General features: G+C 34.1%; 1 protein-coding gene across 2 annotated transcripts; it reads left to right on the forward strand.

The window, feature by feature from the left end:
* Positions 1 to 4,895: 4,895 nt before the first annotated feature.
* Positions 4,896 to 19,784, forward strand: NOC4L_1 (Nucleolar complex protein 4). 2 transcript variants are annotated; one of them, XM_051212005.1, is made up of 9 exons: positions 4,900 to 4,986; positions 6,890 to 6,943; positions 8,820 to 8,975; positions 10,314 to 10,407; positions 10,867 to 10,952; positions 13,829 to 14,154; positions 15,543 to 15,759; positions 15,992 to 16,195; positions 19,059 to 19,784. In XM_051212005.1, the coding sequence occupies exons 2-9, from the start codon at positions 6,893 to 6,895 to the stop codon at positions 19,158 to 19,160; spliced, it is 1,236 nt and encodes a 411-aa protein (XP_051073305.1). In that variant the 5' UTR covers positions 4,900 to 4,986; positions 6,890 to 6,892; the 3' UTR covers positions 19,161 to 19,784. The 2 variants fall into 2 exon arrangements, with proteins under 2 accessions (XP_051073304.1, XP_051073305.1); XM_051212006.1 differs by having other exon boundaries at positions 4,896 to 4,986; positions 8,820 to 10,407.
* The last annotated feature ends 908 nt before the right edge of the window (positions 19,785 to 20,692 follow it).

Genomic DNA, 20,692 nt, shown 5'->3' on the forward strand with positions numbered 1-20,692 from the left:
CCAAATTTATTTCACTGGATTATACTCCTTGAATAACATCTTCAAACCCCAATTTTTCTGATTACAGCTTATAGTTTTACTACATCTAGCACTACGGGATTTGAATCGACCACTGCATCTCTGTGCTAATGTGGTGTGGCAACTCGAACTGATGTACGTACGTACGAAGTTCTACGTTGTTACTGACTGACTGACTTTATGGACACATTCAGTTCAATTCATTTTTCATAAACATCAGGTTCCTTTAGTTTTTACGCTTATTCGAGGGTTCCTTTTAGTTTGGTCTCTCTGTTTCTGGAAAAATCATGTGGTTGGAACAAGTAAGGATGCTTGAACACTTCATTCCTCTGATCAATAATCTGAACCCACAATTTTGTATTTTAACGGTTTTGTTGTCACCAAATGCTACTGCTAGTTTCGCTGTTGAATTTCAGATAATTCTGGGTGTTTACATCAGATTTGATGCAGGTGTATGTATTTCTAGAGTCTCCATAACCAATCTTGATCTTTATGTTATACTTTCTGCATTTTCTCCGCAAAATGTTTCCGTACATGATGTGCATCATGTGAGTTAGTAATAATCCACTTGATCTGAAGTGACTACAAACGTTTGTGGCTGTATATAATTTAAAATTATTAGTTAATGATTAATTTCGGAAACCCGCATACTGGTTTTTCCACAAATGCAACTCAGATTAATCAGCTTACTTGTAAGTTAGAGAGCTCTGCATCACAATTGCGTCTATCTACTTACAGAAACTATTAAGAACGAGTTCCTATCAGGTTTGCTAGGTTCATATTGAGAGTCGTGACAATGTGAGTTTTGACCATTTATATTCTCCGCTCTTATAAAACTACTAGGTTGAATGTATCTGTTATGCTCGTTAAGATTGAGTGGTACTACTGATTCATCTTACTCGGAGCGGAACGAAGAATCAAGCAACTAGAGACTCGATAGGCTATACTGGTCAGTTGTTCCCGACTCCGCTTACTCGGTCCAGAAGTCTTGGTAAGATGTAGAAAGTGTATTCTACAGGCAACCACAAAATACTGGGTCCATCAAGCACACAAATCAAGCGTATTTAAACAAAATATATATAATCGGTATTGCCATGGAAGTTTTTAAACATTTGATCGATAAGTTCGTCGATCGACTATGTTCATGGGTGGTAAGAAATACCCAAGCATACTCCTGCGTACATGCTCCACAAAGATAAAACTACAAAGTATGAGTTTTTGGGGTCTAACGTCCCCAACAGTACTGCAGTCCCTTGATGCATCAACGTTTTTGCTTTTGTAATCTTCATATTGTTAGCCGAAACTGCATATTTTGAATAAGTTTTCGAACATAACAGCGGGTAAATTTACATTTAGTATAGTCGGATTTCAACGCTTTGAGATGTCGCACCAGATTCCAAATCGATCCTTTCAAAGCCGTGTGATCACGTCATCTAACAAGGTGGGCTTGTGTGTAACTGCGACTGTTGTAATCCACATAGTTAAGATGTCTAGAAGCAGTATGTTTTCCGGTATCAAAAAGCCAATTGTAAGGTTTGAAATGACCATGTCTTAGAATCCTTGATCTGTTCAATGTGTTGAGACTCACGAGGTGTCTAGGTTCACTTAAACTACTTCTGGGAGTGAATGTATACTAATACAGGCTACATACAGACCGATTGTACGACAGGACTTTAACTGACTGATAAAGCTTGAGTAGATCTCCAAACGGTCACGGTGTAAAAAGTCCTCTTTCCTGTTCATCTAGGGACTGGGCACTAGTTCTTCTCATTGGCAATTACCAAACTATTTTGACCATCCTCTATGAATGAGAACCCAGATATCTCTGTGTGCCCCGACTATGAAGTTTCTGAGTTCTAACTGGTCCTGTTCCAGTACTAGTATTACTACATGCTTGACAGACTAGAGTGTTAACTATACTATCAAGCTATATATGTGTATCTACACCTCTTAGAAAATCAACCCATTTCTTTAACCACAGGTAAACAGAAATATATGTGTTGCGTCTAAATGTTATATTAGTATGTAAGTGTGACAGATATCGAAGCCTAAACAGCACTCCTACCCAGAGGCTACTTGTTAGTTTTCCTTTTTAGATCTTTAATTTTTTCGTAGTATTAACGTTATATTTGGATTTTATTAGACACCACAATGGATTTTATACCAGTTCCGGAGTTACTTAGGAATATATGACACATAGTACAGTAAAAAGTGCAACATAAACAACCCCTTGAACGCGATAAAATGAGCTGCCTTGGTAATTAAAATACATCAACATTCACAGTCTAAGTGAATTGGTCAAACTATTAGGTTCTTCTGTGCATGGTATGAGATGTTTAGTCACCTACAGTCAACCGCCATGTCCCAAGATCGGCAACCCATTAGTTGGTAAACTAATCTTGATGGTAGTATACTATAGTCCTAAGTCATATCGGGAACTACAATACATTTCATCAGTAACTATAAAAAAGGATGCAAACTTAGAGACGTTATATGACAACATTATTATCGTATGATGATGACAATTGAGTACATATATCAAATATTATTTCGTACATAATCACAAACTTGGTTTGTGTTTTTGTATCATGGACTAAAATAATTTAATACAATGTAGTGGTTTTGCTTCGTTAACCGACCACCCTTCGTAACCGATATTATATAAACATCAACGGTGTTTGAAATCAGAAGGCAAAGAGAAGCGGAAACTACAGTTTATTAGCGGATAGCGCAGATCGCAAAGCTATAAGCACATCAAGCGAATCTATAGCAGATAGGTGAATATGTATATGCGAGCAACTACATATGCAAATTTATAGTCAAATTTCATAAGAGCACAGCAAGGCGAAGCACGTGCTAGTAATGTGATCCGCGGACATATTTTCTTGGGGGAGTACAACGAATCACCGAGGGATATTTTTGCGATCGAAATTTCAGCTACAGATTGTCACATTCTCTAGCGATCGTAGCAGCGCAAAGAATTATTCGAATTGTTACTGTCTAAATAAAATTGTCTGTTGAGTCAATAAAAGGTCTTGAACAAAATTAACCATGACAGTTATTGTTTATATGATAGTTGATATAACCAGAATGATTATTCGATATGGGTTTTATTTGGAATCATTAACCGACCAGTGTTATAGCAACGTTGAAAAGCTTGGAGCACTGGATGTCCGTCTCACTATAGGATAATACTCTATAGAAGTATGTAGTTATAAACCTGGACACGAAACTCGAACTCAGGAAGTCCCGTCTCACGCGAGCGACTAACATATGGACCACTGAGGTGGTTTCCTATAGCGTTGGTGTGTGACTTCAATCAATTTACAATATCGCGCGGTTATGTTCTCTTGTATTCATTGGGTAACTACATCACAAATTATGCGCTTTGAATCCTTGTTTATGTACATATAATTTACACATCCGTAACACGAACAGCAGCGATCGAAGATGACATATGTGCAACGGATTTTGATAAAGTGTTACGCAGTATGTATTTTATGAGGGAAAATTACGTGACATTTGTTGAAGAGAGTAAATGATAAGCCAGTATAAATACATAAGTCCATAAATAATAAGTGCGAACATAATACTGGATAATGATTCGAAAAAAGTGACTTACTAAAATGTACAAAATACTACAAGTTACGCAGCAAGAATTATCACTGAATACAAACATTCTGTACTTGAGTATTTAGTGGAATATTCCCAACCGATTGAGGTCAAAGTCCAGTTACCATGAAGAGATTCCATTAACAATGATTTTCAGCTAAATAGCAAAAAAGAAGAATTAAAATATGCTCTTGACTTTAGTAAATTCAGAGTTCCGATTACTAACAGTCTACCACTATACGTCATAATCAACCTAATCATATACCCAAAGTATTACCTGGACTGAGTCAAAAAATTTTCTTTGGACAATGATGACTGGAAAAATTTGAATATGGCAACATCAGTCCAGGACACCTTATAGATTAATTATTATCAGCACTATCAAATGAGACACTTTGGATCGTTTTTCTCCGCACTTACTGTCACGAACAACCGATATCCACCCATAAACCTGAATTCTTCCCTGTTTCATAATTTTCAAAACATTCTGCTGTATGTAGAGTGTTTTAAGGCTAGATAATGACAACCACAGTTGAATGGATGTGTTTTGTTTTGTCTGTGCTTCACCTGAAGAAACTGTTAACTTCATGTTCCCCATCCAGTAACATCTGATTTGCGACAAACAGTTGATTAACATCCTCATAACAGGTACCCTGATTACTGTAACGTAGATTGAGTCAGTATTGATAATGATATGATTTCAACGTAGTCTTATAAGTTAAGTGGTTATATTATGGCCGTTTTGCAATGTCACATTTGGTATATCATTTTAGTAGCGTAAGTAAGTGTCATAATTTATACACAGATCAAATCCTTCAACTCATCGATAACTTGTTGTCTTTGCTTAGATAAGCACCGTAATTCATCTTTTGAACAACAAAAGGGTCGAATTTTTCATTGGAAACGAAAAAACACACTAGATATTGAATTTTTGAATGTTTTTGGAATTTTAAGGCATACACGGATAACCTGATGTTTAGAACACCAGAAATCAATATAAGTCTCTTACTCATGAGATGACTTAATATAAAACACACCTGTCGTTTAATTCCCTTATTTTCATTCTTTCAATCATCCGTACATATATATATATATATATATATATATATATAGTATGTTCCAAATTTCACTGTGCTTCCTGCATTGTAACGATTTCAAAATCTCATCCCATCAATTACGTTTATGATAGTTATCAATTTCGCTTATTAACAAGTGTAAGTTTATTACATGTATTTCTTGAGATTGACCTCAATTACTTTAAACACAAAATATCCGCGGTGAACACGATTGTTAAAGGTCGTCGGTTTAAAGGAGGTAATTTTGAACCCATCCCGAGCACCTCGTGCTATAGTCGCGGTAAATTAGAAGTTTTTATCAAAGTTTTTGGTTTAGAACTATTTGATTGTCATTTGCTTGTTCCTAGCTTCAATTTTGCGGTTGACTTATGTGACATGCTTTGAGGTTTGTTATTTGATACTACAAAGGTGGTAAAATAGATAGTAAAATAGTATATACTAATGAGATAGGAAGGTAAAAGTTAGTTCCAAATAAATAGGTTCAGAACATTTTTAAGTTCAAGTTTTCCACAAGTTTATCACTGGGATCCGTTGTTTTACGTAATATTTTGTTGGTATTTGGATTCTGTACATGTTTATTGTGGAACGTGTTTGCTGATTATTGTTAACGTTTAGTGCTAATCTTTCTAGAGGGCTTCTGTGCATCGGAGTATTTACTAAAGCATTTGAACGATGTCCTGAGCTACCAATTTCGGGGGAATTTTGGGGAAGACGCTATAGTAAACTTTGGGGAAATGGCATAAAAACCTCAAAATTCCCCTTTAAACTTGGTCAACGTCATTCGAGTTTGGGGATTTCCCCAAAATTCCCCAAGATTCATCCAAACCTAGGAGCTCGGGGTGGTATATAAAGATGACATCAAAACTACGACAGCAAATGTAATTCAGGATGTTCTCACTTTTAGGTCACGACTAACAATTATATTAAAGTCATTTTATCCTAGCTGTTGCAACGGTGGTTTTCAATGCTGTAATCATTGTAAATTATTTCATTCAACGTGATTATCTTCCAACCATGTATTTTCGACAATTGTGTGGAGATGAATGTCCCAGATTTGATGAATAATAAACGTTTTGGAATATTTAAAATCGCTAAACAGAGTCTCGTCCATTAGAATGTGTCTTATGATGCACGGTGGTTGAATGCTTATTTATTTATTAAAAAAAATATTGGCACAAGTAAGCACCAATAGATATTCGCCACATAGATCATTCGAGTTTTGTGAAGGCTGGGATGCTGTCCTGGTGCCCGAATCGAAACAGGTAGTTTTCTTAGGAGACCACACCTGAAGCCTTTGACCCAAAGGTCTAATCCACAAGGCAGTGGAGCAATATAAAGAGATTCAGTTCTGTGGTAGCCGGTGACCAATAACTGGTTCATACGCCATTTGTTTCCTCAGGACCCTGGAGTTCATGTGCACGATTGGTTTGGAATCAGGGTTTTTACAACTCCCTCAGGTGAATTCATGTTTATAGATGGATTTTCGGTGGATACATTTTCACGAGATCGATCTATTGACAAAAACCACTTTTCAAATTGGTTTCAATAGGCAACACAGTCGATCCGTGGAATTAAATTATTCTACTCTAAAGTCGCATGCTTCAATGCAAAGTATTACAGAGGAAAGCAAACATGGTTGGATATCATTCAGAAAATAACGATTCGGATGATGCAAATACTGGAGGTCACACTGTCTTCAATAGAATTGAGACCTGGCTGTCAGACTAAATCTTTACTTCGTCATTTCAGTAACAGCTAATTCATCACACTCACTTTCAAGTTCAACCTTGTCGATATCGCCACAAAAATCCACCCAAAATACCATTATCTTTCCCTTGCCGACTAGAAGCGTTAACCCTTCAAAAGTATTATGAAAGTCATTTCGATTGTTAACTTAAGATGGGGCTTTCCATTTAGCGATTAATAAAGGTGTTAATAAGGTGAAAAGTATTGCACATGTACTGTTACGTCGATTGAAAAGTTACATCACCAGAATTAGCAACCCTGTTTAGCCCTATTCCTTATCAAAAATGGTCGGGAATGTTAATTGCAATATTCATACCTCCTTATATTTCTGGTCACCAGTAGTAATAACCTCAGTTAGGTCATTTTTTACGACATTTCTGTACTTGGTTTATATGTGCCAATTCACGTCTATTATCGCAATTTTTCTTCTCGAACAGGTAATGGGGCTGTGCGATGCGTTAAGAGGAAACGTGATTTACGAGACGATAAGAGTAAGATGATTTTACATAGGATTTTGTAAATGTATTGTTTTTCATTTATTACAGAATATTGCGTTTATTAGTTTTTTTTGTGAACCGTTAGTTTATCATTTATTCGCAGTCCCACAAAACCAAGCAGCTTCAGTTCTTTTTACAAGTTAATGCTGATCAGCATCTATTTTGTTGTATGAATGTATAAAAACTGAATTTCCTTTGCTAAAAAATTTATTGCCCATAAATAAACTCTTTGTTCATTAGATAATAAAGTGCTTAATCATATAATCTCTATGATTTCAGTGTTTTTTTTTTTCATGTAAAATGACTAAAATGCTTACGTTTCACTTTAAAGCCAAAAATCACTTGACGGTTGTAAGATATAGTATAGTTCAAATACTAGTGTATTAAGAAACCATTTTTTCTGAAATGCGCTCATTCATAAAAAAGTTTATGGAAGATCTCAAATTATATTAGAAATACGCAATAATAAATAGCCATAACCCTTAATGTCACAGAATGCACCTAAGTATATTTGCTGTTCAGCTAATCGCAATTTTGACTGGAAGTGCTAAAATCCCACATGTATCAAATACACACCTTCCATGACATTCATTTTTTCTCTGGTTTAGCTTAAATTTCTTTAAATCAGATGATTATACCAGGAGAAAACGTACAAATACTTCGGTTCATGTTCCTTTTGTTATAAGTTGTATTTGGGCACAGCACATCTCCAACCGTCATTGTATCCTATTTAAAATCGAGGTACATAAAATAAAAACAACACTACTTTATATTGTTCTCCAGGTCATACTCAATAATTTCACAACTCAAACTTACGACCCAAATACCATAATACGAAGCCATGTTTTTTAATGACTACTTTGAGGATTTTACTTCCTGACTTCCATCCTAACTAGCATCCATAGGTTTTGCAGTGGTAAGGTGATCTGCTCTTTTCGTCATCAGATACATTTCCCCTACCTTTCATTTATACTTTCATTACTAATTCTCATTATAAATCAAAAGATAAGTAAATTTGTATATTAATATACTAAAAGTCCTGGCAAGGATTGGCAAAGCAAGGACAGCATTCTTACATTTAAAGAACATGTAAAACTCAAAACAACTGTCAGCCAACATCAAAGTCAGAATTTCCAATACAAACGTCCAGACAGTTGTATTCTACGGAGCTGAAACGCGGAGTACTACTATAACCATAATAACGATAAAGGTATTTATAAACGGTTGTTTAGGCTAGATACTCCATATCCGTTGGTCAGATACCATCAGCAACAACTTACTATGGCAGAGAACAAACCAGCTTCCATTCGAACTCAAAATTAGGAAAAGACGATGGAGATGGATAAGATGTACATTGCTGAAATCATCAGACTGCATCACAAGGCAAGCACTTGGAATCCTGAAGGGAAAGGCAAAGAAGAAGACCAAGGAACACATTGATTCAGGACTTGGAAGCAGACATGAAAAGAATGAATAGCAACTGCAAAGGATTACCCAGGACAGAGTTCGATGGAGAATCGTGGTTGGCAGCCTATGCTCCTCTGAGAGGGGTAACAGGTGTAACGTCAACTTCACCAGCCATAGTTAGACATTATAAACTGCATATTATCCACTTACCTAAATGAACTCTTTATCAAAAGTTACTTATTCACACAATATTGCTGTTTTTATCTTTTGATAGTCTAATTGCATTAAGGTTCATCAAATTGATTTGCAACAAACAGTCATTATTTCTTCAATAATACTAAATTGTTTATTTTTAAAATGCTTTTCTTAACTCATAAATGTTAATCATATTACTCCAATATAATTGAATCAACAGACCGATACACTTCTAATAATCGTATGTTTTATGTTTTATTGTACTTAGCCTTATGTTATGTTATGCTTGCCAAATGATTCATTGGCTTCAGAGTCGTATTTTTCTGAATTGAAGTGTGCATCTGCCTACTTGGATTGTACCTATTTTATTCTACGTGTTATCAATACTGAGTTGTTACAGATAAAGCAATCGGCTAAAATAAAGGTTAGTTTGTAAGTTAATCCATGGAATTCATGAATTAGTCTTTTTAATTAACGTTCTCGTGTGGGGTTTAAGACCAACGTACCCTATACCTGTTACACACTTCCCCACTGAGACTTAGTTACACTGAGTTTTGCTTGATGGTTCTGCTTCGGGTTTTAAGTATAATCATATCATTTCGTACATCAGTGACTGTACTTGGTAAATAATGCTTCTGAGGTAATGTGACAAGTATTTGAACAGTGTGGATTGTCATTCACTGATTTATTTATAGTGTGACGTCGAGTCGCGGTTGACTATGACCACCACTACAGGAAGACTACGTGCCAGTTAACCGATAAGATCCCCATAGGCCAAATATCAGAAGGCAGTTGATGGCTGTAGTCGAGATGTATTTGTTGGCGATCTCGTGGTATTGAAAGAATACCGAGATCGTGCCAGGTTACAAGTGTGGTCACTGAGCGTAACCGAATTCGTGCAGGGTCACAAGCAACTGAAGAATGTATGTATTTTGGTACAGTTAAACAAACAAGTACGGTAAAACAATCCCTGGTAGAATTGGTTATAATAATAACTGTTTCAATTATACCAATCTCGTTCTCTTGATAAAAGTAGATCACTACAGATTCATCTTACAACGTCAATGACTTAGGAATTTTGACGTACACTATCCCAGTGCTCTTATATGATTAGTTTCGTGTGATACATAATCATCATGCTTCATAATCTGTTTGTAAATCACAACTGTGGTTAGATGCTATACAACTTAGTAGTTTACGACACCACCAGTTCCCTCAAGAGTACAGGTATACCTTACCGATAAGTGTCAAATAAAACGAAACACAGATCTAAGGCTTCCTGCCAACTATATCCAATCCCCTAGTATCTTAACATATTACACACGATAGCTAATTACTTAAACCAGTGACCACATTATAAATTGATTTATGGAATTTAATCAACACCAAAGGACCAGACAAATATGACATTGTTCACTACCCAGTAATTAATCAAATGTAGTTTACAACACCATCAGTAATGACTGAATGATCAGGATTAATGGCCCTTCCATTATATGTTTGTCTTACTTTCCCCACGAACAGGATACCAAGCTTATAAAGTCATCCGTGATTGTGTTTAATATAAATATTACTTATAGTGTTATTATTACTATTATTGTTATACTATTTATATCACTATTCCACTCATCTCATTTCACGTTGGCAGATTTGTTTGTGTGCAAAAATCTTAATGCCTTTTTATTTTACATATTAAATAGTAAATAATAACCATGATTTAAAATTAATATATGTTTTTCTCATCTCATTTTATTGAAACAAGTCCGACAATTTTTATAGAAATGTATTATCCATATTTGATTTACTGCTTAAACCTGAGAAAAAACCATCAGAATTTCTGGGCGAACCACCAAAACGTAAGTAGTTTTGTTTTCTATCCAAAAAAGTGTTGTTGATATTCGAGTAAATGATTCTCTGTTGTGATTTTCATCAAACTAAATTCACCTTTTACCGGTGTCAATCAGTACCATACTAAATCGTATGTACATTAAAATATCGGCCATTTACTTATAAGTGTTTAAACCAATTCTTATAGTTGAACTGATTTTACAAATGAGTAGCTAAATGTATACAATTGTGAACCTATTAGATATATCTGTCATACAGCTAGTATAAATCGCCCGAAGTAAATTAGTTGCAACCTTTTATTATAATCACACTGATTTTCTTTTTATCATTATTTGGTTTATTCCTTGATGATATAACAAATATTCCATCAGGTATTATCATTTAAAACAATTCAAAGTCAGTTAATTGATAATATTAGTTTAATTCTTTGTAAAAAAAATAATGATATATATTTCTTGTTATTGTAGCAAAAAGTGATTTATTTCGGCATTCAAAACATTCCCATCTACGTCATTATTTCACTCAAGTATGGATATCGTTTCTAAACAACGAAGTTAGTTTTACTATGTTTATTTATACATTATAATTATTTCTGACAATAAAGTTGTAAATGATCATTAATTTACAAAAAATGCATAGTGAAATCGGCAGATGTATAGTTGGTTTGTCTGTATAATTAACGTACAAACAACTGATCATTTTAACTTTTTCCGTCCACTACTGAATTAGAGACAATATAATAACGAAAAGCTTCAAACAATAAATGTGACTTACACCTTCATCAAACTTTGTAAGTGAATGCTGAGATACTTCAGTATGTTGTTATTAATTACTATAATAAATTCTATAAACAAACTAGATATTGGATATACACGCAATTTCCCTAATAAATTTTAGTTCGTAAAATATGTACAGCATTAAATACCTTTCGTGTCATGACATTATTTTCGCATTTATCTACTTGAATTTAAGAAACATTATGGTTTGACATTCCTCGACTTCAGTCAGTCAGTCAGTTACAACGTAGGACCAGGCACATATGTGCATCGGTCCAAGTTGCCATACCTCATTAGCACAACAAGATGGACATTAAATTCATAGAGGTAGTTACTTCAATGGTGGTCATATATAAGAAAAAGATAACATATAAGGATACAGTACAAAAAGAAAGAATTAGTTGGTAGAAATAAAGATATAAAGCAATGTAAATCTCATAGATTAAGGGAAGATAGAGAGTGCATACACCTACGCCATTGTGATCGATTCTGAGCCATGTCACCAAGAATCTCCAACCATTGGTTACGATAGTCACGCGGACCTCAAACAAGTAGTCTGCAATTACCAACATGGCTCAGACTAGAAGCTAGTGACTTCAAGCACTAATGCCACGTTTTGGTTTGGCCGCCCCCAACTTTCTTCCTCGACTTCCCACTTTATCAACACATTTAAACATGGTGAATCTGTAATATCATTTTAACTGACTTACCGAATACAGATTTGTGTAATTGACTTTTAACTGCACTCTTTGCTAGAGCTAGAAATATGTTACGCTCTTAATAGGGTAGAGAATAAGCGTTAACTCTACGAATTTCACAAGCCTATTATGATCTAATTGTTTAGAGTAACATTATTTTAACCCACTAAATAAACAAAGAAAAACTGGTCTCACATACGAGAACCCTTACTATCCATGTAAGAAAAGAGAATGTTATTGTTAAACTTCGGGAACCAAGAAAAAATAACGTCATTGCGAAATGCCAACCAGTAGAGCTAACACATGTTGGATGTGAGGTGGCTATCCACCGAAGATAATGGGAAATGGTCGTGCAATGTCACTGATTGACTGATGTTAGACATTAACACTGTTGGACGCCAATTCAGTAGTTTGGAGATTAAGTTTTCGAGCGCCACCAAATGTCCTAGGTCCGAGTCCTACGTGTGGAATCGTGGATGCGTACTGTTAGGGAGTCCTATACTAGAACGAAACGACCGTCCAGTGTGTTGTGACGGGTGGTGTCTCAAATCCGATACAATGTACTACTCGCTAACCCTCCCCCCAACTGACTAATTGAACGAAAACACAAGATTAAGCAAGAAAGTATATTGGGCTACTGAATATAATGCACAAATACTCATTTAGCTATACACAACTCTACCCCTTAGGAAATCAATCTATTTCTTAGCCAATGAAATTCACTTCTCGAAGTCATTTTTGATCGCTGTCGATTGACCTGATTAGGCTACTTCTGATTGACGCACCATATCACACTGCTTCCAGGTTTTCTGTAGTGTAACTTAGATCGTCTTATGATTTCAACAATATTAGATATTTGTTCTCCGTTGTTGATAAACTCGGTATGGTGAAATGTCATTGGTTGAACTTCCACAACCAATCAAATTAAATTCATTTCGAGGATGTATTTTCAACTATTTTGTTAGTTATTTAAATGTAGAAAATCCGAATTATGTGGTTGCTGAACTCCTTTGTTATCTGAATCTATTTCTTAATGAAATTGGTAACTTTTATTTCTATACTCAATAGGACTAACAGTTAAGCAGAATTAATGATGAAGTAAGAATAAATATTTGAGACAAAATTCTAGAGTTCTTTTCCATCAGAATTATCCATTACAATTTCTGTCTGATTTTCTGCCTAACAAACCGATCATATTCTTTCTGCATCCTATCGCCTCATTAGATAGGCAGGTGATACTCCCCTCTTTACATTGACACTTGTGTGATAATTATTGTTTGCTACTTTATTAAATGAGGTTGTTTATCTATGTACTTGAATTCCTTAAAAATAGTTTGAATTCAGTAAACCCCCAACGTCTAGATATTCTTGTGTGATGCAGTTAATATATGACATTCTAGATTAGTTAATAAAAGTTACTGTGATAATTTCGTATTTTTCTACAATGCTCAACAGTTGATATTCAAATAACTGTAAACTGTATGTTAATGTAAATGTCCTTAATTATATCATAAACTATCCTGTTAATCTAATGAATCATCATTGTTGCAGTATTTAATTAATGTTACTGTTTGAATAATAATAATAATAATAATAATTTATGGTTCAAATTACATTTGTATCAGATACTTAGTACTGTTTTATTTTCACTCTTCATAGTGAATTTGTAATTGAATTGCTTAAGTCATTTGTATGACAAGTGATAATTTGTATATTAATCTAATTAATTGATTATTAATTCTATCCTGTGGTGTTTATTCTTCTATATATATGCAGATAGCAGTGATTACAAAAGGGGTACGAAATCGTAATTCACATGTTAAAAATCATGCAGGAAGCATTAACGCTTATTAGACTTCAAGCTACTTGCATGAATTTATACAATCCTTGTAATTTTTACACGTCGATTCATAGTATTCATCACTTTCATTATTCTTTTTTATTCGCTCACCTAGTTATCAGATGACGTACGTCTAGAATCCGTACGGTATTTGGGTAATGGAGGCATGAATCGCTTAGCTGAAATTCGCTTATTAGCTGATCACATTATACCAATTTTTGATCCTGATCCAGAGAATAAATTGTCTCAAACAGAATTGACAAAATTTCCAACTAGTTGGTCTCGTGCAGTTTGTCATGCAGTACTCGGTTTAATTCAAAAAGGTGATTTCAATTATCCACGTTTGTACATTCGACTGTATCGTTTATTGGATGAAACTTTGTTTGAATGTCCAGATGTTGAACCTTTTCTGATTGATTTAGATGTTTATTTAAGCTCCATGTAAGTGTTCATTATAGTGATCTCTTAATATGAAACGATTTTAATTCGACTAAAATACTGTTTGTTAGCTTCCTATTTATAACTTATGACTACGTAATACGTATGTGCAGTCTTGATAGAACTTTTTCTGGCCAGATGAGATTTCTGAATCTGTGCCGAGATTTTATTTATATACCAACCCATAAGAATCAGCAAAAATTCCAAGTAAAGTGGTGTTTTTGCTTAAGTTTTATAGTATTTAGCCTGCAAGCTTTGTATAATAGTCTCTGAGTATCTCATGAAGTTAAAATGTATAACTACTTCGCCAAGATAAATATCAAATAATAATACTTCTGAACTCCCAAAATAGGTGATTCATAAACTTTGGCAGACCATAAGATTATTATTAATAGTATGAATAATCTTTGCTAATGGAAACATTCAAAAATGAACTCAAGCCATCCACGTTAAAATAGTGAAAACTAATTCACGCCAGTTGTTTATCATTTCATAATTATTCATAGTATAATACATCAAACACAATAAAAGTTTACTTTATTTCAATAATTGAGATCATGAGTCAGTTGAAGCTAGACTTCCATGAAAAACCTGGAAGCAGTGGACGGCCATTTCTTCCCATTGTGGAACCCCTCAGCAGTGCACACCTCGCGAGATACGAACCCAAGATCTATCGGTCTCGCGCGCGAACGCTTAACCTCTAGACCACTGAGCCGACATCCAAAGGTGTTAATGTCTAACTTCAAACAATCCAATATGGAATTTTCTATTTTCGATAGGTGAATTTAAAAATCACACCAGAGTTATTCTCAACTGTATCATGTCAATTAATTGTATCGTACCCAGGAATTCCGGTCAAATTTTCCGTGCATTGAGTTGCCTTTTATTATACATTAAACAGTAGATTTTAATTAAAGAATGACATAGAAGCTTTAACGTTTCCGGCTGAGATATAACTAGACATATCCATTGCAGATTTTAATTATACTGAATTTTGTCCAGTGCTTACAGGTTTTCCATCATGATCTAGCTTCAATTGACTCATGATCTCCACTATTGAGTTTACTTTATTGTTGAAAATAATGTAAAAATGTCATGTTCCAACAGTTATCATTCTATTTTTTGTACGTAATCAATTTATTGTTTTTGTTTCTTTCTTTAAATGACAACTAGTTACCCGACTTTTCCCTTATTTTATACTTGTATTCTATGAAGTTTCTGTTGTTAAGATTATTCTAACTTTTATTGTTCTTTATAACATATATGTGTTGTCTATTTGTTAGTTATCAGTGTTTTTATTTTTTGATAATTCTGAAAACTTCATTTGTTGTTTCCTGGAATTCTCTATTATTGTTTCTGATTATGTTGTTGTTCTTGTTTTTTTTCTCCAGACATTTAGCTACCGCAGTTGTTGCATCATTCATAAAACGACTTTCTCAATTATCTTTATTTAGTCCAATTACAATTACACCTGCAATACTTTTAATCATCTTCAATGGTTTACAGAATCATCCTCATTGTCGTGTTTTAATTAATTCTAAACAGAAAAAATCACAAAAATTAAATAATATTCAATCGGATGATAATAGTTTACCAAATGTATTAAATGTAAGCTTTCTATTTTCTTTTTCTACAACTGTCCTGTTTATGAAAATGAAGATTTTGCCAATACATAATAGGGATATATATTCATTTGTTGTTTTGTAAAACAAGAATAATACCTACTATGAGATGATGTTATAAATTCATTACATTCTACAATATTTTTTTATTTTTGTCGTTAAACAAAATTTGTCAAATACAAGTAATTGCATATGGTGTCCTATTTTTTTTTCTCTAGGCACAATCAATTGGTGATCCTTATAATTGGGAAGCAGATAATTTTGATTCATCTAGAGCATTAGAAAGTAGTCTATGGGAAGTTTATGCATTAATTGGTCATTGTTCACCAGATATCTCATCATTAGCTTATAAAATTTGTAATCCTGATCCAACGGATACTTTTAATTCCTCTGTGGCTGACATACTTGATAAACAAAAAAACGTGAGTTGTAATTCCTTTTCTAATATTTTAACAATAGTCAATCATTTCTATGTAGTATAAATACTCCAACCTGACTGTTTTATTAACATTTATCGAATTCTGTTTCACTGAAATACAAGGTGTGGTCGTTCAAATTAGTAATTGACTTTTGGTACATTTGTATATGAACGAGCGTTCAAAATATTTTTTTCATAACATGATGAAATAGATTTTCAGTTGAAGCAATTGCTTGTATTGTCTGAGTTAGATGGTTCAATCGTGATGTGTACATTGTAGTTCTGTATGAAATCATCAACTCCTACTTCATGTAGAATGAGCAGTTGTAATCAAGATGGAAATATGGAATATCGGATTCCGGCTCAATGGTGTGTTTATGTAACATCCCACAAAATTTAAAGCTCCGTCGTTCGATTTTGAATAAGATTATAAGTGAGCAATATTTAACTGGTCCTTGTTTTCAGTAGTTATCCAATTGATTCGAATGTGTGATGAAAAACTATCTTCACGTTGACCTAATCTTCCTGAACCTTTCAACCATAAAAATGGAAAATGTTGAAGTGTAATGCAGTCAGTTATGGACGACTCAGAAACCTTGACATCAAAGTGAATAATCTAAATTGTCAGTTGGTTCTTAATAATCTATCTAAACCGGCTTGTAAAAATAGTAGCACTAATTAGAGCACCCAAGTAGCGAGCAACCTTTTTCAATATTTACAGAAGTATGAAAAACGGGTGTATCTACATTTTTTTAATTTGTCTTTAATTATGGAATTCCCGTTGTCCAAATTTCGATTTTAGCTGTCTGTGTATCCGATGTAAGAAGCCTGTACACATTCATATGTTAGATTATGAACATCTATAACATTTAATATCTCTATTATGAGACTTTTTTGTCATACTATTATAACTGTTATCACAAAGTAGAGGAAACGATGACCTACTCGTTAGATATTTTATAGTTTCCTCAATAAGTGCAATTTCTATATATTACTAACATTGACGTCATTTACTAAATTGTTTCATCCTACTGGAGAAGTGTTTAGCAATCAGTCATTATCAAACACACATTATACTTCTATTTCATCCTATAACAGCTGTTTAGTACAGCAGATATAGATGTTATATGTGTCTACATTGTTCATTATCGGATTCTGGACAACTCATCGAAAAATATACATGGAAATTCATGCTGAATCTTCTCTTGTTATTACCAATGATTTTCAGTAAATTATATCAAAACACTTTAAACAACTATCATGTTATCGCATTCTGTCGAAAGATCCCGCTTTAAGTGGTTATTTGCCATCAGGGAATTCAGTGGCATTATAAAATCATAGAATCATAATAAATGTTAACATGTTTAGTGAATGTCTTTCACAAAACTTTTTTCGAATGGAAAACTTTAGGAAAGACTGGATGTTTGTGACTCCTAGCGAAATATATATTTTAAACAGACTTCCTGGTCAGTTTCAGGGTTAAAATGAAGACGCTTATCGTCTAAACTGGGTTGCAGCCTTTCCTGGTGTAGTTGAAAACCTTTGATCTCCATCACTAGAAACATTACAAGTCGCTTTGTTCAAATAACCGACTTCCAACTCTGAAAGCGAAATCCTGTTCAGAAAATTATCTTCAAGGGTATGACCAACGGAAAATATTCCAACATACTAAAATAAGTCAGTTAGGGCAACTGTTCAGAAAAAGCCCTACATGATGTATTATCTTATCGCTCTTTACATCACCTACTATTTGTTTTAAAGTGTTGGCGCTATCACATAACACAACTCGGAAAAGTTTATAGAGGATCGATTGGCAAGAAGCAGACTAGATTTCATTCTAGTCATAAATGCTGTAAATGTACGTTCATTCACTGTCGCATATATCTTTGAGCAACGGTCATTATCACTTGACATCAAAAACATCTGTTGTTGAAGTACCCCTAAACAATGCACTGATATTTTATTAATTGCTTAAAAATGTATTCAGTATTGGATGACATGCATGCTGTTCAGGTCATACGTGCACGAATAATAATGACCAGAAGATAGTTATGCTAATATAGAACACATCGTTATCCAGACAATATGTCCCTTAAAACAAGCATATGATGTCTGAGATTCTACATTACCCGATTATGACTTTGACGTAATCTACACTCGATGGCTTCTATATCGCACGTTTTACACACACTAGAACTGGGTGGAAAATGAGTAGGGATCGTCAGTTTATGATTTCGACTTATGACATAAGGGTTAGTTGCACTGAATTCACCTTCATCGTTTTACAGCAGCTGCCTGAATTTAATCTCATCACACGAATGTATGGTCTGAAACTTTTTCATGTACTACCTAGACTACAAACTAGTAATCACCCCGTCATAATTTTTTATTAGATTGCTTGGAAACCGTCCAGAGCATCTAACTAATCAAATATATTTTATATGCAGAGTTGGATGGTGGCTGGCAGTGAAATCTAGAACGCTCGTTCCGTCGCATATGGAACTTGTCAGCTGGACGCATCGAGGAAATTGGTATAGTATGCACGTACGCCGAAAAAGGCTGACCGATTGCAGTCTTAAACATCAACGAGAACATTCAAACAACCAACATAAATGAATTAAATATATTTTACTTATGTTATCACCGTAACTGTATCTTATAATAATCCATAATATTCGTCCTCAATAACTTTTTTATTTGCATCCTTAGGATATTGTTACATTATGTGTTTTGCTTCCGGGTAACTTACTGTACCTGGCTTTTTTAAGTTAAACAATACGGTTATACGTTTTGGTTGAATAAAAGAACATTAGTTCAAAATAACCTGGCTCTAGCCCCAATCGTAATTTATCATTTCTTTCTTCTAGAATATTAAAGAAGCAACCCGCTCTGTGAAGGAAGCATTGTACCTGTTATCTCAAACTAATATTACGATGCCAGAGTTACCTCCGCTTGATGGTTGGGCGTAATTGGTTTTCCTTTTTGGTGCAGAAACGTTTAAGTTTTTATACAACTTACTATCTGTGCAAGAAACATTTTTAATGATAAATATCTGATTCTTTTGTATAATACTGAACGTTTATTAATTCTGTTCATATTTTCACCTTTCTACTGTTATATCCAGTAGCTTAATTTCGTGTAAATGATGTATATATCCTATGAGTTGTATTTACATGATAAGATAATTATTAAAATGTTTTTGTATTTATTTACTTTTATACTGTTCTCATTTTTTGTTGCGATAAATTTTCGTGCAGTACAAATATTTCAGTGAAAAATGAAGTTTACAAGACAAGCTGCGTTCTGCCGGATGCATTCACGATTAATATATTTAACCATGGTCTTTTGCAAATGTTACTCAGTGAAAGTGTCATTAATTGGCATTAACTTGACAGTTTTTGACCTTTCACTCTAATTGGTTGAGCTATTAAGTCAACTATCAACTTGCTCTTAGTTAAACCGTTTTCTGTAAAATGGTAATGAAAAATAATGGTCAAGTGTAGCCGTCATATGAGCTATCTATGCATAGGATATGGAAAAGAAAAAATCAGGTTTCTCAGTTTTACGGGCTATTAATATCGATCAACCTAAGTGTCACAATGATCCGACATACTATCATATTAACGCAACAAAAACCTCACACTTTCTCAGTGTTCATCATACCATATTTTAGTCTGGGGATATCTGTTTTGTATACTTTAGCTTGTTGCATTATGGTATAAACTACACGGTAATGTACCCATCTTATTAAATACCAGATAGTTAAAAGGATGAACTGAAGTTATAGAGTAGTTTCAAATGCACGTAAACATAACTTTTTGGGTCGTTATATAACCTATTTTAGGGTGCTTCATGTTCCTCAAGTGATTTCTTCCTGAAGTTAAATGGGTTTAGGGAACATTCCTATTCAATCTTCGTCGGCGTTAATCAAATTCCTTTTGCTCTTTGTAGTTGTGTGACTAATTTCATATGGCAATGAGCAGCTGAGTATGATGTGTTTCGCGACAACTGAGAAGTATTCAGTAGTATAGTACAGTGACAGAGGACCGACTTAAGAAGGGCTCACGAAGCCTTCTGTGTAATAACCGATTGGTTCAATAAGTAATCATATAATATTTTGTTTACCCCGCCTGTTTCTGAATATCCCTCAATGTGAAATGAGATCGGTTTGCGTAATAGACGGTAAGGAGCTTTATGAAGACCTTTACAAAATTAAATCTAAACAAGCGTTGGTTTACAAGGTAAGCCTACACACGTCCAATTTCCTGTACTGTATATGGTACTGTAGGGTCATATAACGACTGAATGTTGACTGCTGTGTGATTATTCGTATAACGAATTCTGGATTTTCATGTTTATCTGCAGTATGCATACGAATTCGAATATTTATCCATTAATTTTAGGCATTTTAACGGATTGCAATTTTTCCTGATTGGCTGATTGAATTTTTACTGACTGAAATACAGTTCAGGTTGTACTGGCCTTGTTGTTCTCACTGTAT

Source organism: Schistosoma haematobium, chromosome 1, assembly GCF_000699445.3.
Source record: "Schistosoma haematobium chromosome 1, whole genome shotgun sequence".
NCBI lineage: Eukaryota > Metazoa > Platyhelminthes > Trematoda > Strigeidida > Schistosomatidae > Schistosoma > Schistosoma haematobium.

Excerpts from the sequence above, each read along its gene's own strand:
- NOC4L_1 (XM_051212005.1), top strand. The coding sequence starts at position 6,893 with ATGGGGCTGTGCGATGCGTTAAGAGGAAACGTGATTTACGAGACGATA. Across the intron at positions 10,408-10,866 it reads TCTGGGCGAACCACCAAAAC|CAAAAAGTGATTTATTTCGG; the intron begins GTAAGTAGTTTT and ends TTGTTATTGTAG. Across the intron at positions 16,196-19,058 it reads TACTTGATAAACAAAAAAAC|AATATTAAAGAAGCAACCCG; the intron begins GTGAGTTGTAAT and ends TCTTTCTTCTAG.